At 43.6% G+C, this 24,291-nt stretch overlaps 1 protein-coding gene across 4 annotated transcripts; it reads left to right on the top strand.

Annotated features, from left to right (window-relative positions):
• The first annotated feature begins 6,191 nt into the window (after positions 1-6,191).
• On the top strand, positions 6,192-23,788 carry LOC141925068 (histamine N-methyltransferase-like). Of its 4 annotated transcripts, XR_012623746.1 has the most exons (8): positions 6,192-6,300; positions 9,555-9,750; positions 10,693-10,745; positions 14,369-14,476; positions 17,982-18,112; positions 18,466-18,541; positions 18,697-18,790; positions 21,838-21,857. XR_012623746.1 is itself a non-coding variant. In XM_074828551.1 (7 exons), exons 2-7 carry the CDS (start codon positions 9,614-9,616, stop codon positions 22,191-22,193), a joined length of 879 nt encoding a protein of 292 aa, XP_074684652.1. In that variant the 5' UTR covers positions 6,192-6,300; positions 9,555-9,613; the 3' UTR covers positions 22,194-23,788. The 4 variants fall into 4 exon arrangements, 3 of the variants coding, with proteins under 3 accessions (XP_074684652.1, XP_074684654.1, XP_074684653.1); XM_074828551.1 differs by lacking the exon at positions 18,466-18,541 and having other exon boundaries at positions 21,838-23,788; XM_074828553.1 differs by lacking the exon at positions 18,466-18,541 and having other exon boundaries at positions 6,230-6,296; positions 21,838-23,788.
• Positions 23,789-24,291: the final 503 nt, after the last annotated feature.

The raw sequence follows: 24,291 nt of genomic DNA, 5'->3' as shown, positions 1-24,291 counted from the left end.
CTGGAAATCGAGGGCTGGAGAGGCCAGTAACCCTCCGTGTCCATCCGCTACTTCTTGCAGCAGTATTTGATCTTTATTTTCCTTATTCTTCCACCTTTGACCCATTGTCAGGCCTGGGAGAAATAACAACAGTGTGGCTGAGCTTCTCCTCCCATCTGTGCCCAAAGCCGCGGGAAGGTCTGGGGCCATGCAGTTCCCCTGAGAAAATCCGGTGTTGCTGAGCTGGCTTCCCACACAGGCAGTCCGGATGCTCGCTGGCCCTCCATTATGAAGCGTGTTTTCATCCATAACCTGTGAGAACATCACATCATTGTAATGAAGTTGTCAGAAGGGCCAAAGACTTTGGGGTTGGTAGAAAAAAAGGTAAAGGTAAGTGGCTGGTATGGAGGGGCTGGGCTTGCTGGGTGAGAAGCCCCATGTTCAGGACACACTTCTCTGTCCCAGGAAGCAGAAACTCTTAAAAAAGAAATAGGGACCATGATAGAGGTTTAGTATATATAGGTTGCCACAGTAATTTAATGCCCAAAGTGGTGCATAGGCTCCGGGGTGGGAATGCCACCCTAGTGCTGGTACTGACAGCTACCATCTGCACCAGGATCCCATAAAGACAATAAAACAGATTTTGTCAAAAGGATACTCTTTACCAAGTCAGGGTAATTTAAATGCTGGGGTTTGGCATGAATGATGGCTTACAAACATCTGAAGTGTTCCTAATACATGATTTTGCAGTCATCTTAATGCAAAGATTTTGACTATGAGAGTCGTATGCGGCTACTGCCATCAGAGGAGAGTGAGTGTGTCTAAGCCGTTTGCAAAGCTTATCGTAAGTTCCCACAGGAAGAGATATGAATGGCACGAAAATATTACACTTCAAGCAGAGAGATTTAGGAGGCATGTGAACCACACCGAGGAGCTGCAAGTGGAATATTCAGTTGTCAAAATAATGCTACGACGGCAGCCGCTGCGCTCCCTGCATTAACATGTCAGAGCCGGAGTGACAGCAGACGCTAGTGCTCTGTGCTCGGGGGGGCAATGGCTTCCCAAACACGGCTAGAAGAAAGCCTTTCTAATTTCAGTTGATTGCTTTTCAAATGCAGCTCGTTCAGATCCTCTTCATTGCACGAGCTCATTAGGGAACAGCTAGAGGAGGAGGTAAGGGGAAATTAATAATGAGGAAGGTGCCGATCACAAGTGGATATTGTGTAGGTATTGGAAAGACAGTGATCCTCTGAGCCAGGAACATTTATTTTAAAATAAGCAACAGGCTATTTCTGTTACAAGTGAAAATTATTTGAAACATGAGCAGGGATTAAGAGCTGCATGAATTCTGTATCGCTTCATGCCTTTATCATGAAGGTGCAGCCTAATAAAGTGGGTCTGAAGCTCCACTGAGTACCAGGGGCGGTCTCATGTGACAGTCTCTGAAAAAAAATGTCCAAGATGGTATTTTTTATTTATAGGTAGTTGGGTATTTCTGTCAGTTCTGTCCTCGTATCACTGCATCTTGAAAAGAGAAAATAATTATTCCCATATATGGGTAAAATGCCCTAAAAATTGCTTTTTTGTAATGAATGATTGTTGCTTGCTAAAATCCATACCTGTGCAGAAAACCTAAATCAGCAGCAAAAGTGGCAAGGAGGAAAACCCAGCTCCTCTTCCCTGGCACAACTCTGCTTTCACATGACATCAATAACTCCAGCCAGGTCTTTGCCGAGTCCTTCACGCTTCTCCAGCACAGAAACTAGTTTCTTGGCAGAGATTGAAGTCCCAAGGAAAAAGTGAGCTTCATACTGCTCATGGGCAGTGAGAGGCTGGGCCTCTCATATCTGGTCCATCTCTGCCTCGTGGTTTTGCAGGATGAGAGCTGTACACTCTGGGTGTTTTCTAGCAGTATCACTTTCTACCAGCTCTTTCTGGTAAGGAGTACCAGTTGGTGAAGGAGTTCACCATCCTTTATGACCTCCAAACCTGGACACAATAATGAAATCCCTTATCAACATTATTGGAACTTGGATTTCTTTATGAAATCACTTTAATTAAGAATTTCAGTTTCAAATTACCAGTTGAAGTACTCTAAACTTTATTTTTTTCAGTCTGGGAATAGAGAGCTGATTTGCTTCATTAATTACAAACCAGCAGTTTGGAGCAGTGCATATTTCACAAACAATTTTTGATTCAATTATCTTTAGGGATGTAGAAAAATCAAGATTATTTTAACAAAGGCAAGCATTTGTAAAAATTAGAGTCTATTCCTCAGAAGTACTTGGGAAGATAAAGTGACATGTTTGTTGAATGAATAGTTCTCAGTATCCGGGTTCAGGTTTGGCCAGTTGCAGTCACTCAGTGTATTACAATGATAAAAAGTGAAAATACAGCAGGCATTAGTTAATTTTTGCTACTTTAAGGGTGGGGAGTGCCTGCAGGGATGAAGTGGTCTGGGTAGTTTGAGGATGGCTGTGCTGCAGAGGGGCTGGGGTGCTGTGTCCCTGTTACATGAAGAGCTGCAGCAGCCCAAAATGTGAAATGCCCAATTTTAAGGTGATGATGCCTACACTGGGTTTGAGAAGGAAGAGCAAATCCTCACCCAAATTCATGGGGTGCAGCCGCAGGGGAGCTCATCGCACTCTCCTGGGACTGACGTACCTGCCAAGCCCACCCCAAAGCCGTGGTGAGGCTGGGGGCTGTGAAGACATGAACCCCTCCACCGGGGGCAGAGGCAGCCATGCTGCAGCCCCCCCAGGGCACCCCAGTTTGTACCGACTGCAGCAAATGAGCTGCAGGAGGAAGGCGGCAGCTGTGGCCTTGCAGCTGGTCCCTCTCTCCCTCAAAGGAATGTCTGCACCCGTGGCCGTGTGTGTGTGCATGCAAAGCTTTGGAAATTTCCATTTTAATAAAAGCAACCTTGGAGGAGCATGAGCAATAACCTGTCTGCTCTTTGGCACTGACAATTTGGTTGTCCTGTAAAATGAGATTTTGCTACCCCAGCGCAGCGATCTTGTTATCAACTCCAGCTTACATCAGCATGCTTTATTAGAAGACAGCAGAAATAATTCTTTGGACATTAAGCAACGTCTAGCTTCTGCTTTTATCAGGCTGGCTGAGTCTGATTAAATCAGATCCAGAGGTAAGCCCAATAAACTGGATCTCTGGGCTCGGATATTTGGTCCATCTGCAGGTGCTCTGAAGTCTGGTGACAGCATAGAAATTAGGTCTTTCCTGCCCAGCCTTTCCCACTCCTGTTGCCTCTTGAAAATCCAGTTTCCTCCATCTGACCCACATACTTTGGACTCTCGGGTTTTATTAAGTCCGGGTGGACATTACATGCAGATCCATCCCCTGCCTGTTCCCAAGCTCAGCTTTGCTCAGCTGTGACTCCAGGCTTCGGTTCCTGCTCCAAAGGGATGGATAGTTGCCCAAGCAAGGATCACTGCAGCCATGTGCATGACCGATGGGCTATTCCAGCACTCCTGTCTTTTTCAAGATAAAATCAGCATTACACAGCTTTACGCCTGTAATCGCCTGTCTTCATGTGTAACCAGCAGCCCGTCCCAATGCGCTGCCTGTATCCATCTTTTCTGTTAACTTAGATAGCACTTTTCATCTCTGAAGCCATCAACTGATTAACCAGTTATCACAGCTCTTCTAAATCTTCAGTGGATATTTTTGAGCTGCTATTTCCACTTCTGCCATGGGACCGAGGAGGCTGTTGGAGCTTGTGGATCAGCACAACCTATGGGAAATCCTGTGCTGCTGCTGGGCACAGCCCCAGGAGCTTGTGGCAGGGCATGTTTCCCTGCACATTTTCTCCTTCAGCGAGGGTGGCTCCCAGCATTCTTCCCATCATCACTGGGAGAACAAATTATGAGAATTCATTTGGACCAGGACTGTAACATTTAACTCCTTTCTCCTCCTCCCCAGAGCATAAATATTCAGCTAGACCCCATGCAGATGTACTCCAGAGAAGGAAATAGTCTGCAGATGTTGACTGTTCCCAGCTCTTGCCTCATCTAAGGAGCCAGTGACTACTCGGGTCTTTGCCAGGTTTCTGGGTGGACTCCTCTTACTCACAACTTCATGTTTTAATGTTGTACCACATCACTGTTGGCCAAGTATCTACAGAGTTGTGAATTGTTCCCTGAACTCTCATGACAGAGAGATGTTTAATGCACAGTAGCTATTATTTCCCAAATAACTGATGCTCTCAAGGCTTGTGGGATCTACTTTCAATAACTCAACCTCCTGCCATCTAGGACAGTGCTGTATATAAGAGGATGCATGGAAAACGGCACAGGGAGATATTTTTCTTTTCTAAATATTGATGTCCTGGCTCCTGCCCTTCTCGGCTGGCTCAGCAGAGCCCTGCCCTGGGCGCAGGTGCCTCTGTAGCACATCATATAGACACCATCAGGAAGGGAAAGCGCTGGGGGCAAGGAAAATAAGGTCTAGGCAATGGTGCAACATCCCCCCTCCCAAATTACCCTGCACCAGGGAAGCACTGAGCCCACATTGAACTGAAACGGCTGGGATTTGGCTTAAAGCTTGCAGAATGTGTCTCCAGGGGAAATTAAGGAAGGAAATTAACAGCAGCATCTTTTATTTTCATAAAGCACTTAAAAGCACCAGATGCATGTAATTTTTATTTTTGGCTCTCTAAACTTAGGCTTTCATATTTAATGACAACTGGCACTTGGAAAACTAATTTTTAGTGGATTGCAGAGGGAGAGAAGCATGGGCCAGATGCACTGAGTTTATTTTCTTTTGACCAACTTGTACAGCTCTGGTGATGCAAATTAATCCGGATTTCCAGAAGTGCAAAGAAAACGAGGAAAACACCACTGACCTTGCTGTTCAGCTATGTTTGAACAGCAGTGCTTATCGCTGTTATGGAGCCAGGAGAGGGCTTTGCATGGCGTTGCACGGCTGCTGCTGAAGCAGGGTTTGAACCCACAGCCTACGTGGGAGCTATTGCTGGAGAATTAGCATTTGCTGGGTTTCCTCAAGCCAAGAGAAGCTGGCTTGGTTCGTGGCTGTCTGACAGAGTAGCTGGGGTTTCTTTCTCCATAAAATGTGTCTTGCAAATAAAGTTGTGATCACTGATTTGAAACGGCAAAAGAGTTGTGGGGCTGCTTGTTCCTCCTGCGTGGCTTTGGCATCCATCTTTGCTGAGGGACCAGCAGAAGGGATCAAAATGCCGTGGCCCCACAGCTCCCGGTTCACTCCTTGGCAAAGGGCTTTGTACCTCCTTCCCTCCAAGTGTTTTGGAAATGGTGTCATGTATGGAGAGAAGAAAATGCAGTGGGTGTTGCCTTCCCACACAGTCATTGTTCTAGCTGAACAATTTTAACTGTTGATATGAAATCTTTATTTCAGTAAACTTTCAGCTAAATGTCAAACTACAGCCATTTTTCCTGCAACTGTGGCTTTGAAAGCATGATTATTAATATTATTGGTTTTATTTTATATGACTTTCGCAATGTGAACAGTACATTTCTCCGTGAACAGTACATTTCTCCATCTATGTCTAGAAGGAAAACGTCTTCATTTAACTTCAAAAAAATTATTTTTCACTAAACATGAAGGAACAATGAATAATTTGAGGCACACACAGGGCATATATATTATTAAGGCTCTGAACACCAAACCACAGTGTGATAGCAGACATGGGTCAGTGTTTTTTAAAATGCTTGTGTCCCCTGGGATAAAACTGCTCCTAACAGGGCTGTGGAGGGTGCATATAACTTGGAAAATGCTTCCCATCGCTTAAACCCTGGAAAGTAAGGGATAAGCAAAACCTCATCTGTTGGCAAGAAAATAAACTAAAAAGCCAAGTAATCTATAACAGTAGGCTATATAGGCAAACTGCAAATGTTACTGTACATTGCCGTGTGCCACACACTGAGACAACTATTTCTAATTTGTCAAGAGGCTCATTTCATATATACCAGTGGCAGGGCTTTATTTTTCATCCGGACTCTAACTAACGCCTTGATAGAGCTCTGTGTCTAAATGCTCCCAGGGTGCTGGTGTGTGGGGGGACATGCAGGGGGTGCTGGATGGACATGGTGGGCAGGGTTCAAACTGTTCCCTCTGCCTCTGCAGGCAGCTGCTGTTGCATGAGGTTATGACGTCGCCTGCTCCTTTCTCAAACAGCAAAACCTCCTCTGTGCTGCCACGTCGTGGCCCTGAGGGTGGGACGGCAGCGGCCACTGGGAAGGTGGCCAGCCAGGAGCGTGTCCCCAGCACCGCAGCGGCATCCTGCCGTGGGAGCCCACAGCCCCGAGAGGCACAGACAGCTCGTACGTAAGTACGTCTGCCTACGAGGCAAGCACGGGTTTAACGGATTGCATTAAACTCCTCCAAGGCGGACCCCTGTTTTGTTGGCGTTCAGTGACAAGCCATAATCCAGTGCTAGTAAGCCCAAACTCCTGCTGCAAGTAGTTTACAGCTGAGGGCACGCTCACTTTGTTTTCTGGCTTCACAGGGGAGGTTTAAAGGGTTTTACAGTGAATTTAAAGCAGGTTTAATTCTGCTAGCACTGGCACAAACCAGGGGTGGATCAAGTAACTGCAGAGTAAACACAGAGTCTGTATTTGAAACTCCTCAATCTTTTTAGGGAACTATGTATAAATTTGGATTATCACTAAAGGGGACGTGCCCAAGTGAACATTATTATCTAAAAGTTTCTATCAGCCTGATTCAGAAAAAAATCCTTTTCTTCTTTCACTTTACTCATTTTTAAAGTTAACTGGCCATAATTCAAACAGCTAAATACATAATGAAATAAATGGGGCAAATTCAAACAGCCAAAAGCATAATGAAATAAATGAGACAAATTCCTTGAACTGCACCTAACATGAAAATGAATCTCAGCTGCTCATTAGAGACTGCCGAGCAGGGGATGTGGGCAAATTAAATCACGGGAAGTAGAGGGAGGGATAGAAAAAAGGCCGATTATCTAAATCTCCTTATTAACCACAAAATATTTTTTTCAAGATTGAAGGTAGTAAAATATGTTAGTGGCAAATGGCAAAGCCTCTTTATGCACTTAAAGTAAAAAGCAAGGAGCTGGCCAGAGCAGAGGAATGAGTAAACAAGGAATATACCACTTTATTTTCAGGGAGGGTTAGCAGTTTACAATTCTCACCTGATGTACATCCAGGTTTTTTTTCCCTTACTCTCTCTGGCAAAATTCGTACTTGGTTTCCCCAGGTTAATTCAGATTTTGCTGGAGATTTGAGTGCTGGTCATCTGGGAAAAGGAGGGGTTGTCAGCCCGAGGGTTATGCGTGGTTGCTGAGCCGGGTGAGTGGCGTGAGCAGTGTGCTGTCTCTGTGCACGTGAGCAGCAGATACCACCCTGCGAGCCTGAGCCATCGTCCTCCACCTAATAGTCAATTCAGCTGCAATTTGTTGGTCTGTCTCTCTGCCAGATTGCCTCTCTTATCTGACACCAACAGGCTCACTGAAGCAGGCGGGAGGGGGATAAGCTTTGTGGCCAGGGGGGACTGTCCTCTTCCCATGACACTCCAACTAGCCCTCATGGGCATCTGGGACCCAGCAAAGTTTTTAAAGTTCTCCCATCTACTTGTTACCAGGCCTTTTTCATCATTGCTCTTTAACATACTTGGTTTTGCTGTTTTTACCCTTGAAAACATCCTTGCTGTCTGAGAGGGTGGGGAACGGGGAGTGTGCCAAAAGCCAGGTCTGCCTTGGTGGTGGTATAGGTGGAAAATCACACCTTGAGTCCTGCTCCAAAGGTCACCGCTGGTCTTTGGGACTGCCCTAAGGACAGTGATTAGCAGGCATTGCTAACTGATCTAATGACTCTGGTAGCAGCACGTGCTGGAGGAGGCACATTGCTGCCAACCTTCACCATGCATCTTCCTGCTGGAGCCTTTGGGACACATAGATATGTGGCTCATGGGATGCAAAATGAAAACATGTCACAACTTGGATGTTATCTTTGGCATGAGCCACAAATTACAGTGGTCAAAGCCAAGCAGCTTATGTTATCATTGTAAATGGGGCAGGAGGAGGAACTGGGGAGCTGCAGCTGCTCAGCATGATGGCTGTCCCTAGAAATTGTCCTTCAAGAAGGAGTACCAGAAAGAGAATAAGGGGATGGCGAGGCAGCATGGAGATCCCAAAGAGGCATTGTGCCAAGCCCATCTTTCTGCCAGCAGTGTAGCTGTCCCACTGTGCATGGGAGAAGGAGGTGCTCCTATGCAGAGGCTTTGGGGTTGACACCATCTTGTATGACATCCTCATATGCAAATGAGGGAGACATGGCCTTGATGAGACAGCTCTTGGGTGGGTGGAAAACTGGTTACACTGTTAGTCAGAAAAGTTATCAGCAGTTCACTGCCAGAAAGGGAGGTAATGACTAGTATGAACCTGAGCCCACTACTCTTTTGTGGTTTTGTTCGTGATTTGGAGGAGGGACAAGACTGTTGTTATTTGATGTGCAGCTGGGAGGGACTTGAACACAACAGAGGACAGAACTATAATTCAAACGAACAAGAGAAATAGTCTGGAAAAACCCCATGGTTTGTATTCCAGTGGTCACGCCGGTGGTAAGCGAAGACAAAGGACGCAGGGTCTTGGTGCGGTGAGGGAAGCCATCCTGAATGCACTGGGACCCAGGGAATGTCAGCGGGTGGGAGGCTTTTGCCCTTGGCTGCTGCATTTCAACATCAACAGGGCTTGCCTGGAGGCAGTCCAAAGGGAAAAATAAAAATAACAAGCGGCTGGGATGTGAGCTCTGCAGGAAAGCCAGAGGAGATGGTAAGAGACAGTGGGTAGATGTGGTGTGGTCCTTAAGCATGGGACCCGCGAGGAGGAAGAGGGTTCCTCTTTCTCCTTGAGAGTTAGAACAAGATGTGATGGACTTAAACTGTGGTTTAAGAGGGGATGAACATGTCTTTGTGTACTTTTCAAGGTACAGCCTGATGTTTCCCGGTAGCACGCTCTGCCTCCCCTGCTCCCAACTCTGTCTAAGCCGGGTTTAGCACAACAGCCATTTCAGTAACTCACGTGGCTTTCGTGAATTAACTACTTAGCCCGTGGGAATCATACCATTATCTTCAGAGGAACTAGAAAAATAAAGAGTGCATTTATAAGGTTTTTATTGTTTCCACCCCACCATCAACATTCCCTTTAAGAACATCAAAAGATTAAAAAACCAGATAGAGACATCTGTCAGAATCTCTGGAGATGTGTGTTGCACTTTCTTCTAATCCAGACCAAGTCTTTGGAGCCTCTCCATGCCTTCAAGAAATAGGGGAATTTTTATTTTATTTAAGAACTGTCTAAAGACCCTTTTACTGGGTTTTAAGAGCTCTGTGTCAGCACAGTTAAAAAATGCTGGCATTTCCTCTGTGCAGATTAAAGATGATATATTACCCTTTGGTGCTCAGATCTGATTTACAGCTTCTATCGCAAAATTGCATAATACTTTTTTAAGTGCTCTAAGGTGCAGTAGCAGAGCCGAGGATGCGGATCAAAGTCCAGGTACATGCTGGTTTTTCTTTTCTGGCATTTGTTATTCTTTCACTAGATCTGAAAGAAGAGCTGCGGGGAGCAACCTGCCCCTTCCTGCACTCTTCCACTCCCAGCATGGCATCGCCCATGAGGAGCTTGCTCACTGACCCTGCCAGATACCTCCAGTCTTTCCGCCTCTTCCTCGAGAAGTCGACCGAGCACCAGAGCATGCGGGAGTTCATGGAGAAGCAGCTTCCGACATTGATAGCGAGGTAACATGGAGTTGGCCACACTGAACTGAAGGACAGCCCGGGGTATGGTCCCGCGGCAGTGATGGGCTCGGCCGGGCTCGAGGGGCTGCCTGCGAGAGGCAGATTGCTGTTCCCTGCCGGCTGCCCCGTCTGTTGGTCTCTGATAGGGCTTGGCTGGAGATTTCATTTACACACATCTCTGAATGGCTGCACTTCGGGACAGACCCTACCTAGCAGGAAGGAGATAAGGCTGAATTGTTCCCTTGCATGTAAATACAGCTTACCCTGAATAAACTCTAACACATGAAAAATGCAGCAACAGATATTACGTTCTAACATTAAATTTGATTGAAAGAATCTTTTTAAAAGTAATCTTTTCAGTTAATATTTATGGTCTCTCTAGTATGTGTAAATGATGCTCCTGCTTTGCCTGCTGGTGTGTGGTTTTGCTGGACCCCTCGCTTTCCAGGCTGGCTCGGGCAGCAGGCAGCTGGAGTCGAATCCTGGTTCTGGGGAGGCCCTTCTCCGGGTCCAGAGCTTTATGGCTCTGCCAAAACCTTGCTAAGGGATTTTGGAGGTGTTACACTCTCTCCTCTTCCTGCCCATTTTGCAAAAGGTAAAACTTCTACAAATAATTTTTAAGCTCCTGGTACAGAGTCAGGGAGGTGTCTGGTCCTTGAAGCACAGACATGGAGAAGGCATGTATCTGCTGCTGCCTGTATGCACTCATAATAAAAGCAGAACTCCTCAATAAAATGCCAATAACTGTCAATCAGGAATCTCCAGAGAGCAGAGTTCTGAATCTGACCCCTCCTGCCGGCTTGCAGGCGTGCCTGTACATGCACGTTGCATTTGCTTTTGTCCTGCAGATTTTAGTCTTCATGGGATCTCTGATGCTTCACAAAATGCATGTAATCCTCTCTGCTGGGTAGTTCTCTACAATGTATAAATAATGTTTTTCAGTATTGGAAATGGGAAGTCTACAATCAATATTCTAAGTGTTGGTGGTGGAGCAGGTATGTTATGAACTTCAATGTTGATATACTTTTCTGTTTGGTTTTTTTTTCAAAGAATAGAGGATTAAAATTGCAGAAAGGAACAGAGTGGGAAATAAGTCTTTTCTCGTGAAGCCAGCTCCAGAAGCAGATGGCATTAGCTGGTGTATGGCCACATCGTGTGAAAACAGCTTGTGCCTCCCCACCCTGATTCTTGTATGTCCTCCACGATAAACCTCCTTCTGCACCATCACTCCTTGAGGGCAGAGAGAGGCTTGTACTGCCATGTAGTGTTTCTATGCAAAAAAAGCACCATAATGTCTTAGATTACTCAAAATATTACATTTTTTTCTTGTACTTCAATTATTCTACCCTGCAACTATTTACTGAAGTGGTAACTCTCCATCATTGTTATCTCCTGCCCTGCTACGTGACAGCCTTTCCTGTCCTCTATTTTTCCTGTAAGTACTTGGTGATCGCAGTCAATGCACAAGCCCCTCCTGGAGCTACTGTTCCCCAAAACACTGGAGCTCAACTTAAGCTCCAGAAGAAATTCAGAAAAAAATCCGAAGAAGTAAGTCTCTTATCTGAAGTTCACTGAGTGGAAAAACAATACCAATAAAATCAAGTGGTTCTTTTCTCATTAAATTCTTGCTTAAGTTCCCCCATAAATAAAGGCTATATTTTCTAATTCTGCTCTGCCCATTAAGTCATCAAATTTAAATTTTATATGAACAGTTAATTTAGTTTAAATGGTTTAGTCATAACAACTCCAAAGACTAATCTCAGCTTTGTCAATCTCTCCTAATAAGTAAAAATAATTGTATGTAAATGGTGGGCGTTAGTTGTCAAACAGACAGTGTGACAGACTAGGAACGTTGCTCTCCAAACAAAGGAAACCATTCTTCTGCCAAAAATATGTTATTTTCAACAGTAACACTTTACTTAGTGAGGTATTTACCTCCCTAACCAGGGATACTTCAGTTAGTATGGTGGACATTCAATCATTAATGTGGAGGTAAAGCTTATTTTGTGATGTAAAAAACTCCAGATCACCAAAACCCTGATGCTTGCTGGCTTGTTCCCATCACGGGTCCTTGGGACGTCAGGAGGGAGCAAAATTCCAAATCCCCCCAGCTAACCCTGGCTGATGTAGGAGGGCAGTGATGGAGCTGCTGCCCTGGCCCCGTCCACCCCTGTTTTTCGCACAGAAGGAAAGCTTTTCCACTTTTCTACCTCGAGAGACAACGAAAGCGTTTCCTTTCCACTTTTCCACCTCGAGAGACAAGCAAACCATTTAATGTAGCATCATATCCCATTACACCCACCCATCTACAGTGCCTGTCTTCGCCTACAGCCTCTGCCTTATTAAGTTCACACTCCAGCGCGCAACACTCTGTACCTTTAAAAACCATAAAAGTCATCAACGCTGCTATAAAGTAGCAACTGTGCTATAAACTATCCCGTTACGTAAAATGTTTAATTAGAAACTTAATGGTGAACATAGTGGTAGCCTTTAAAAGGTAATTGTGTTGGAGAGTTTAAATAATTCGGATAGCCTAATTGCCAAATTGTTGATAATGCAAGCTGCCACAGATCTGACTGTAAAATGCCTCAGGACACTTGTTTGCATATAAAAGAGCTAACTGAAGTCAATTAAGGCTGTGGATTAAATTATGAATCAAAGGGGTGTTTTTTTTGGTTAAAACAATACAAGGGTGGTTTGGCCACAGAAGAGTGGAAGGGAATATATTAACCTATTCGCATATGGAAATGCAAAATTCAAATTTTTTTTTATCAGGACCTGCACAGCCTTTCAAAGGGCTAATCCATTTTACAGAAAGTTGGTAAAGCAACCAAAAATCAAAATATTACACTAGTTCATTACAAATTCTGTGTTCCTAAATTTTACCACGGCAGCCTGCAAATGACTGGCTTTGCTCTGATTTTTCAACAGAATGCAGGGTTTGCAGTGATAGCAAAGCTGCAGCTATTTCTGCTGCTTCAGAAATTTAATTTCTCTCCCTCAAAAAATGTGCATGCACAGATACCATGTAAATTTTGGTGTTATTAGTTGCTTTAAGAAAGACATGTAAGTCTGAAAAAATTGACCTGTTTGTCACTTTTTACATTAAATTCTGAGGGCATTAATGAGCAGGTGAGACTTGTGCTGGGGTGCCTGACTTTGACCCATGGTGATGTGTGGTGGGGCCAGCAACAGGCAGAGAGGTCTTCGTAGTGAAAAGAACCCCACCGGGGAGGACCTGGTGCGCTGGGTTTTGCTCTGGGGAACATGTTACGGCTATTTAATCCCCAATATTTTCCTTTTGTACCTCAAACCTTCCGTATAATGGAGTTAATGCGGAAGTGGTGGGAACCCAGAGGCACAGAATATCATGAGGATAGACAGAGGCCATGCAAATACAATGGGGGGGGCCCTCCGTCCACAGTCCCTTAGCAAGGGTCTGTCTGGCCATCAGGGTTTGCTGGGTGATCTTCCATTCAGTACAGAATTTTGTTCATTTGTAGGGAATTTTATAACATGGAGTTGTGTGCAAGCACAAGTACACTTTTCAGGACAAAATTCAATATTTGTCTGTAACACAATCCCTGGATCTATTATTCACCACAGTTACCCTCTGCTTCACTCTTTCTGCCTTAATTTACTTTTCTATTATTTTTTCCACCTAAAATTTATTCAAGCACAATAAGCAGAAGTGAGCCCTAAGAAAGCTAAACAAACCAGCGTGATATTGTTGCTGGAACCATGCCTCAGTCAGGAGCATCATAGAATGGTTTGGGTTGGAAGGGACCTTGAAGATCATCTAGTTCCAACAACACCCTAGTTCCAGCAGCTCTAGTTCCATCATCTCCCTGAGCTTCCTATATTGAGGATGGGGAGAGGTGGCGAAGAGCTATGGCAACTCTTTTTAAATTTTGAAATGTTGGATCTATTGGTACTTCCATCGGTAAAATAATCGCAGCTGACCTGAGCAGTGTCCAGAGAGAACTATTCCTCACCAAAAAAAAAGCACAGTCAGCTCTGGGGTATTCTGTAAATAGGGGTTAGATAAATACAAATGGTATGTGCACTGTTAATCATACTTAAGGAAAATGTCACAGGACACTAAAGACAAACAGACATGAATGTTGTTTCTGATTCCAGTGTAAACACATATTCTCTTCTCCCTCACCCACATGACCTGGTAACCAATGAGGCGCTTAGCTAAAAATGTTCTTACTGACTCCTAAGAAATCCTGCCAAGTTCGCTGGTGACTTGGGACCATCAGAACTGGTAGAGTCATTTAGGATCTTCCCCAGGAAGTTAGGCCATTTCCAGAAAATATGACAGTCAAGCCATATGCATGTTTTTGTCTGGTTTTCCCTTGGCACTGATGGTGCTAATCAAAGAGGAGGAATGAAGATAGTTGTGACTGATACCTAAATTTTTCTCAAATCCTAGAGCTAAACCTTCAGTGGAAATCTGCTGAGAATACAAAGCAGCTACATGTACCTCTGTGGTACATTTTCTGTACATGAATGGCAGGCATCAGTCTTCAAAACTGGGGATGTGATGATGGTGGTGATAACATTTGCCTGAGCTTTGCTTTCATCCTATATTTCATGTCGCCTACCTTCTTAGGTGAGATTGACCTCCTGATCCTCTCAAAAGTACAAGCCAGGTATCCAGGGATCACCATCAACAATGACGTGATAGAGCCAAGTGCTGACCAAATCTTCAAGTACAAAGGTATTTTTACATTAAATAAATTAAATTTACATTAAGTACGTTAAATGCATTAAAAAGAGTTGAAAGCTTGATGACCCCACATTCAAAGCTTTCTTACTAGAATTGGCTCTTAAAAGTTATTTTATGCTTTTTTGCCATCATTGCTTTTCAACAATGTTCAGTCTCTCATTAAAAATCTTAGTCTCTCACATTGCAAAGAACTCTGCATGGCAAATGCTTGGGCTAGACAGACTTTAAAAGCTAATCAAAGTGGGAACTGATGGGTGATTTTATGGGAATAGAGTAAAACCGTCACATTTTAGAAAGTTTTTCTCCTTCAACTTGCACTGAATCAGGATCCTTCCTCAACATCAAAGGGAAAATTTTAGTGTCTCATGGTAATTCTCACATATCTTAAAAATTTTTTCCAAATAACAAATAGCTAAACCTTAGTGTTGCACTAAATTAGTTACCATCCTTTGAATTAGAAAACATGGAAAAGAAAGCAAGACAGATAGGAAGGGCTTTTGCTGTGTGCTTTGTCGCTTAGACCTTGTTTCCTTCTACCAGCACAAGGTCTGAGCAACATTCATGAAGGAAAGCCAAGCATTTTCCAAGGAGGATTGAATGTTAGCAGGAATACTTTGGTCACATTGCCCTACAAAGTGAGCATTAAATATCAATTCAGTTAGATTATCACTGGGTTCACACCTACCAGGCTTTACCTTAGCAGGTAATTATGGTCTTGTATGGAGGTGACACCAGGTAGCTGTACAGGCCGTGAGCAGCCCCGAGCAGAGCACACCTTGCCAGAAGGGGGTGCTGAATGGATGTGGCAGTAATGAATGAACCTCGTCAGCAGTCTGCGTTGTTGGAAATGCTCCAAACCATACTACATACCAGACTGTAAAACCACACTGAATCTCCAAGTCTTACACTTGCTTCAGTCCTTAAAAATTAAGCACTCCCAATATGAAGCAACTTGTGGAAGTCAAAGGGGAAAAAAAAAAGGAAGAATCCCTTTCTACCTGCAGTGGAGGAATTCAGAGTTACTGGAAGCACCAAAGGCTCCCAGGAAACACATCATTTTTTTATATCTGTCTCTGTATTACATGGAACTGTTCTTCGAAAAGATGGCTTGTGCAAACTCCCAGGAGCTTTTACATTGCTCCAAGCCGAAATGACGAAGGATGGGCAGCAGAGCATCTGCTCTGTTTATAAGACAGTTTGGGCACTTGCACACAGCATTTCTGTCCTGTCTGGGCTGTAGACCATAGGCTATGTGGGACTGAATTTGTGCTCAATCTTCCTAGTGGTCCCACCACCTACCACCAGCTAACTGGCAGTCCTATCCTACTTCAGTGAGTTTCTTACACAAAGAAAGTTAAAGAAAATGTGAGACATTGTCCTTATTTTAAGTTTCATGCTAAACTAGAAATGAAATATTCATCTGAATTTCTTTCGTTAAACTTTCTTATTTGGTAATTAACCATGTCCCCAGTAGGTATCATTAATTAGGTTTCTGAGCCCTAAGATTTTCCAGGAAGAATTGGAAACATTATCTGTGCCTCTGAGAATTCAGTAGCTATGTTTTCTGCCTACCCAGATACTTTCTCCTCGGGAAGGAGAAGCCAAGCTCACGAGAGAAACTTCATACTGGGACGTGCAGTGATGACAAACTGAGGTTTCTCTTAGGTTGCGTTGTATGACAGAGCCCTGTGGCCAGGGTGTGGTTTTCCTTCATTCCTGGTCAATGTCCAGGTGAAGTCCCTTGGTGACCATGGTTGGAGTGTTTGATGGCCCCACAAGAGAGCTGCATTGACACTGCCTGCACGTCACAGCACAACTGCAGGCAGTCCAGTTTTGATGGCATGAAACAGAGCATGTGACCAGCCTCTGACCCAGACAATCTGGGTTGAACCCAGGACAAAATTAAGGAAAACTTTTCAAAATGGTTAGGGTGACACGTTTTGGCTTCACATGAGTCTCTGGGCAGAAAATTCCCATAATCAGAATGAGTTTGCCCTTCCTGAAATATTGATTTTAACAGCCCACCCTGGCAAGCAATTCAGTTTCCTTCCTAGTGCCTCCAGATCGTCTAGCAATTGAAATGAACCAGATTGCACCAGATTATTTGTGGTGGTGATATGAACTGATGCTGAATGAAGCCTGAGTTCAAAACAGCCAATTAAATCTGAACTGCAAGCGCTGGGGACAGTGACCGTTAAACAGAAATGAACAGAGCAACGGCAGCAACATCCAAAAGGAGTGGCCCATTTCCAGCCATAAAAGAGAGGAGATAAGCACTGATGGAGCATTTCTCGTCTGTCTGATGGGGATATGTCCTAATCAGAGCCCAAAAGGAGAAACATTGTGATTAGTGGTGTAAAGGCGCTGGTCTTAGCAAATCATGTTGGTTTGGACATGTGTTCTGTAGCTAACGCTCAGTCTGCCTTCAGGCCATTTAAGTTTTAAACTTATGTTAACTCCAGCGAAGCACAGGAATTGCATCAGGGCTAGCTTTGTCCTGGAGCTATCCTGAGTGCCAGGCATGAGTGCTGTGAGATGAGATCCATATGCCAACAGATGGACATTAGTATTACGGCATCCCCTAAATTATGAAATTATCTCTCTGTTTTGCTCCCATAGAAAGCAAAGAAATGCAGTGTTGATCCAGGCCCTTAGTATAACTTATTCCTTGAATCCATGTCTCCATCTTTCTGCTTTCCTCAGTCGCTGGATGTGCATTGTATTGAGGTCTAAAAACAGGCCGTGTGTCACTCTTTATACTAGTCTTTGCTTTAAAACACTATTATATCTTTTACCTGAAGCAGTTGGCCAAAACTGTGGGCTTTTGAAAAATTATTTGAACACAGCAGAAGCCAAATATCAAGAGATGGGTCTTGCTGACAGAGCAAAGCTCCTTCCCCCTCCCACCATCCCCACGACAAATTCCCAGAGTGAGCCAATTGCTTTCTCTGTCCTTCTCTAGCTTTTAATTGTGATTCTCTCCAAAATAAAAACCCCTTTGATCCATCCCTGAGTCCCTGTATTTATTTGTTTAGTCTCTGGAAAACCCTTTGCCTGGCTTCTGCTCAGCCACGTGGGTCTTGTGTGGCACCTAAGCAAAGAGGCCATCAGCTCTTCTCCCATTTGGCATGAAATGTGCCGCTTGTGGCCTCATAACTGTTTATCCCAGCCAACATCTTTTAATTCAGCCTGAGCCAGGCATGGGGAAGAGTTTCTTTCTTTTTTTTTTTTTTTAACCAGGTGAAGACTGGAGGAGCCCAAATGAGGGTGCAAAGCAAAAAGCATCAAATCCTCTTAAGACTTCACCTTACAAAGACCTTTACAACCCCCTTCTCACATATGGGCTCAAGGTTTTAAATATTCCACTGCTGTGTTAAACTGGTACCAAACCTCTCTACCTAAATGTGACTTTTTGTATGTATTAAAGGTCTGAATGAAAATCAGTCTCATATTTGCAATTGAGATTAACTCTGTCCTGCCTTCTCCTGTATTTCAGAGCGTGTGGCTGAGACATCAAACCTTGAGAACATAAAGTTTACCTGGCATGAGGAGACAGCTTATGAATATGAAAGTCGAATGAATTCAGAAAAGAAGTCTAAAAAATGGGACTTCATTCACATGATCCAGGTAAAACTCTCTGCAAAGTAAATGTTGTCAAAGGCTTGGCTGTTAAAAGCATGCCTGAAGTATGTGACCTCATTATCCACTCTAAGGGGAAGAAAGGTGAGTTTATTTCCCTGTAATTTAAAGTTCTTAAGCATAAGCGAACTGCAAAAATGAAAGATGAGTTATAGCAAAGCAACTTTTAGCACAGTAGTCCTATTAACAAGGCTGTGGGTGGCAGTCAACTAAAAATACATTTTAACTAGTGTTTTCAAAGCTCCTTGTCCTCTCTGTGAAATTGCCTTTGTATTTCTAAGTTTACTGAAGCTGTTACAAGCCATCTTCACTGCTAAGAAAGGCAAATCTCTTTATCTCAGGTTAATGAATGAACATGAGCTTGGTCCTGGGAGAGCCAGAGAGCAGGCAAGGCAGTGACAGCCCCAAGTGCGAAGTGTGAGTCCACTGCTCGGCACTGTGCTAACATGTCTTGTCTTCCTGCTGCTCTTCTGTCAAGATTGCCCTCATTTGTTTATTTTTACCTAGTAGTACCAGTTATAATATTTGCCAGGGCTGCACTACATCCCTGTAAGCATCTCTGCTCTTTCCAGATGCTGTATTATGTGAAAGACATCCCAGCGACTATCCGGTATTTCCACAGCCTCCTGGAAGCACAGGCAAAGCTCCTCATTATCCTGGTGTCAGGTGAGAGCCGCTCCACCAGCACTGCTCAGTTGGGCAAGAGCCATGAAGACCTTTGGGGTTCCTGCAAGTTCAACACAGGCCAACTAGAAACCAATGCACGTTTTTATTTACAACATCCTTTATCACCTATAGAGGTGTACTGGCTGCATAATAAATAGTGTCCACTCATCTACATCCATTGAAATCTGCACACAGTCTATATCTGCGCAGCTCCATGCTGCAGGTTGTAAAGCCAAAGGCTTTGTGAGCCAGCAAACCTGTGCCATGGGCACAAAACTCCTTTCTCTTGCTCTCTGCCCTTCCCCATCCTACAGCCTGGCCAGTGATGGATGGCAGCAGAGAGCCCCACAGCAGACGAGAGGCTCTGTCCCGCGGCTTTCTCGCAAAAGCTCCTTCAGCCTCTCCTATTTTCTGTAAAAGGCTTTTCAGGCTGGGCACCACATTATCTCACTCATGGAGACTTGCAGCATTAAGCAAACAGCTATGGCAGGGCTCGGCTGTGCCATACAGCAGGTGTTAGAGGACATATGGTTCATTTTCTTCTCAAACTGCCCATTTCCTTAATATCATCATTTTGGGTGGAAAACAGTGTTCTTAGGCTGTTTCAGATCTCAAAGAGATGCTCTGTGGTCAAGCCAGCAGGAAAATGTGGGAGCAGAGTAAACGACAACCTTTTAATACTGTGGGCAAGGTTTGCTAGAGATGCTGCAATGGTGGGGTCTAATTTGACTCTAGAAAGCTTTTAATTTTCCTCACAAACTATGGAAATTTTAGTTGTGTAAACAGTCACATCTGAGAGTTTTGTCAGGGATGTTAAGTGTTATTTGTTGAGAGGTTTAAGATTAATTTTTTATTGAATTTGCCCATGTCTGCCAAATGTAATGTGTTTGATGAAGTCCCTTTTTTGTGTTCATGAAATGTCCACAATGAAGTGACCCTTCTCTGACCTGAATTTATTCAAACTATTTTTCTCCAAAATGTTTTTGGTTTAAAGTGTTTTCAAGCAGTTCAGCACAAGAAATCTATATTTTAAATGATCTGAGTTACTGTTCTTGATCTTTGGCTGAACGAGGATGGATCATAATATCAGACTATGGATGATTACCTGCATATAGTTAATTGAAACTCTTTTCCAGTTGCTTAACCTGTCCCCTTGGATATTCATGAAATGTGAATACAGGGAGGAACACATGTCTATTCAAAATTATTAATGTGATTAAAAATCTGAATTCATGAAAAGTATTAGAAGTCCTCTCTGGGCTAGGTGACTCTGTTTTCTGATGAAGCAGAATGCAATAGAAATTGCTGGGGTCAGCACAAAAAAAGGAGAGAGTAGGGCTCAGAATAACAGAGAGGAAAGGAAGGGGAAAACCTTGGGGGAAATAAGAGTATAGAGAGGGGAAGGAAGCAGTGCTATGAAAATGAGCACTGAAGCAAAAAGAGGTACTGAAAGATAAGCAGAACAAAGCTCATTTCAAAAAAATGAAGGTAATGTCATCTCCAACACAAACACATTAGAATGTGTTAATTAAAAACAAGTCTGGGAATAGGATTGATAGGAGAGGGCTTGGTCAGTCGGTGAAGGTTGCAATCCCTCCTGCTCTGTCCCTGCCGGGAGAGCAGGTGAGTTGCAAGAGCTATGTGGTGTTATTTTTAACACATTTAAAAAATCTGTTTACATCGCCTTGAAAACAAAAGTAGTGCCATATGCTGAGCCTATTGAGAGCTATTATAATAATGCTGCGTTCAGGTAGTGTATAATTGCTCAGCTCAGAGATGGCACTGAGTCACACAACACTGACACCAGCAAATTTTCTGCAATTAGTGCTCTGCATTCAATTTCCACCAGGTGAAAGAAAATATTGTAGCCCCTCTTCTAAACACCAAACTGTTTATTTGACTATAAATAACTGTTTGCAGATAAAGCATTTGCAAAATCGCCGAGCAACTGGTTTTAGTAGTTATGGAGATTTATAGTCATAAGTCTCAAGAGCTGCTCATTAGGATCAAAGTTATTTTCTTCCCGTCCAGTCATTCTGGGTGATCCTTTTATAAATGATTTATAGCAGAAATGCTGAATCAGAGATCTAGGCTAAGGGAAAATAAAAATGTGAAGACATATCTGGGGAGTTTTCAGCTTACCCAGCTGGCTGTCTTTGTAAAACGTCCCTTGAGAAGAGGTGCATGCACAAGCGTGGGCTGGGCATGGGCTCAGTTCCGGAGGTGATTGGGGTGCTACAGGAGCCTTTTCTTTCCTCAATCTTCATTTTTGCAGACCCAGATAGTACACAGCCAAAATGTTCTTCCAGCACTGCTGGGGATCTCTGCTTGGGGTGAGGGACAGGCCTCTCTTTACCCATGCCCAACAGCATGTGAGTGTGATGGGAGCAAAAGCTGAAGCCTGGAAAGATGATGCAGCTTCATCCTGGGCTCTGTCCATCTCAACCTTTTCTCCACCACAGATCCAGCTGCATGGACAATGTGATCAGGGCTTTGCACCCCAGGTATTTCACATAGCAGAGAGATAGTTTACTGGTAATAAGTGTTTCAATGAAGCTTATGTGTAGCTCAACCACAAAATAATTAGGTGAAGGAATAGGGGAGGATTTGGTCTTCCAAACAGGCAGTTGAAATCTAGGGAATAGTTTAAATCAAGAAGATGGCACTAAATAGCTAGTGTTCAGCATGTGGACAATAGAAGGATGTCCCTGCGAGGTACTGCCTATGTGCATGAAGCAGAGGAGTGCAGCGTGTTGGGAGTGGAAGAGTAAGTGTACTGAGTTGCTCTGGCCTCATCTGGGGACTTGGTGGGAGGTGCTGGAACTCCATGGCAGGTAATGTGTCCATCCCCTCCTGCAGCCCCCAACCCCAAGGAACAGAAGCTGGGAGGTGGCCATGTCCACCATGCCCCAGGACACATGTCCCAGCTCTGGAGAGATCCTGCTCGCAAAGAGGACAACTGCTGAAAAAACCCAGATGATCAAAAATTTGTTCAAATAGTGAATTTTCCTTATTCCTGAGCATTTTTCTGATGGTTTATCTCTCAGGAACCAGTGGCTGGGAAACACTGTGGAAGAAGTACGGGTCTTCCTTCCCTTTAAATGATCTCTGCACTTACATTTCCTCTGCTGACCTCAGAAGGATGCTGGATTCAGCCGGGCTGAAGTACCAGTTCTATGAGCTCCCATCCCACATGGACATAACAAGCTGCTTTACTGAAGGGAATAAGGATGGGGAGCTGTTGCTGGATTTCCTCACAGAAACTCTTGAGTTTTCTAAAACTGCTCATCCTGAGCTAAAGCGTCAGGTTATGGAAGAGTTAAAAAAGCCTGAATGCAGTGAAAAAAGAGATGGGAAGGTGCTTTTTAATAACAACCTGGGTGTAATAGTGATTGAGCCATGAGTCAACCTCTTCTTGCTTCTTGATCTAAAGCAAATAGTCAGATACATGCTGAAAACAGCTGAATTCGGTTTTTCATACTTTATAAATGGCTTAGTTTACTTCAGTACTGATATATAATTTTTGGAGCCTGTTAAGAAATCATCATTAATATCTGTTGTCATAAGTGAGCTTTAATACCCAATTAATTCTGCACTAATCTATGAATGTGTAACTCACTAAGCAGTTAATTGTGCTTTATCGTATGGATGTCGTATAATCAGATGTAACTCGGATCACCCGCTCAGGCACTGCAGAAACCTGACCATTTCCTAAGAAATAATCAAGAACTATACATGGTTTCATCATCTTCATTTAAAAACTCTCTACAGACCAAGTAAGCAAATTACAACTTCTCAGTGCAGCTAGCAAGAGTGGAGGCTCAGAATGACCAACTCAATGGCTGCTCAAGGGGATTTCTTGAGCTTGCTGTGACTTCAAGGTCTCATACCTCCAGTTACCATGGAAGTTGCCTCAGACCTTCTGCACGTGCATTGGTTGCGTGCTCCTGTCTCTGCTGCCAACTCCATTTAACGGCACTGCTTCCCTCTCCCTGCATTTTCACTTTACTTTTATGATGTTGCATCTGCAGAGCTATTTGTGGAACAGGTCCATACTGTCACTGCAAGAGCAAAGCGGTTGGAGATGGTCAAGGCACAGCAGTGGTAGCAACTGTCCTGTAGAGCTGGATTTCACTAACGAGCCCTGATTCAAAGCCTTTGTTAGGAATCAGCTACTGCTGTCACATAGGGCTTTCTGGTATTATTAGCTAAACACACAAGCATCCTGGTTGCAGTCTTCCACTATACATGGACCATGCATGGAACATATAAAAACATGTGGTCAATGTGGTCATGTCAGGTAAATCTGTTCAATATATAATACGGGATGGTCACCAAGAAGGTGCTTCACCTCCTTGGCTCCTTCTCCATGTGGGGCTGTCTCTACTCTGGTCATTGGTGCATTTGTCTTGCTAAATGATTTTATAGTTTTAAGAAGTGTTACGCTCTCTGGAAGGCACAATGCATGGCAGGATACAATGTAGTCACTCAAATGAATGTAATAGTCTGAATACTCAGTTTATTCAGTGAGACAGGTCTGATTTCTGACATTGAAATAATTTAATTCAGTGTTGAAATGGCTTATTTTAGGTAATGATTTAGCTGCAAGAAATTATGTTTTATTTTTGCATATACATTTATGATACAATATAGATTATTAAAGGTTTGAAGTGATTTACAAGAGAATGTATTAGGCTTTAATAGCTGTTTATATTCATTCTAGTGTGTATTATTTGAACCACATACTTGTCTGAGTGATCAAATATTAATTCCAGTGTATTTTAGAATGTTTTAATAATATTTCTCAGCTGTTGAACCGAACAAAATCTATCACCGCTTTCACACCGTGCTACGTACAGATTCCTGCATTACAAGACCTCAGTATATCTGTAAGCTGCTACACTGACATGCCAAAGCAGGGAAGAAAATCTCTCTTTAGGACAGATTGCTGCATGCATTTCTAAAGAGAAACAAATTAAAGTTACAATTATTTTTATAGCTCTTTTGTGCTGTCAGTGACCTCTTCTAAATGGTGCGTCTGAAGGAGGTGACTGCTGAATATTGCCACATCAACCCTGTCAGGACTGGCATATCTTTAGGAGCTATAGAAATGCCAGAATTAAAAAAAAAACCAAATTCAACAAGAAAACCCAGCAACAAGATGCACATGCAGGTCCTGTTGTTTTCTGGTTTAGCAGAGGTAAAAAATGTAAGAAAAAACCTTTTTAGTCTTTTGGGAGGAACTTTGTTCTGAAAATTTGGGAGAGAGCAGGAAAGATGAGGAACAGCAGAGATGATCTGGAGAGAAGGGAGGAGAATATCATCACACACAAACATAAAAAGGAGATTCAGTGTGAATGCACGTGAGAGCTCCTTCCCCTCTTTAATCAGAAAGGGAGAGGCTGGAGAGAGGGAGCGCTTGCTGGGTGCATGGCATTGCACAGGGCCTTCTTTAAAAACAGAATTCACTCAGGGAAAAGGCACTTTCACCCCAGTCTGGA

The sequence above is a fragment of the Strix aluco genome, chromosome 6 (assembly GCF_031877795.1).
Source record: "Strix aluco isolate bStrAlu1 chromosome 6, bStrAlu1.hap1, whole genome shotgun sequence".
In the NCBI taxonomy this organism is placed as follows: Eukaryota; Metazoa; Chordata; class Aves; order Strigiformes; family Strigidae; genus Strix; species Strix aluco.
The sequence above is the reverse complement of the archived record's forward strand: the minus strand, read 5'-3'. Positions and strand labels throughout refer to the sequence as shown.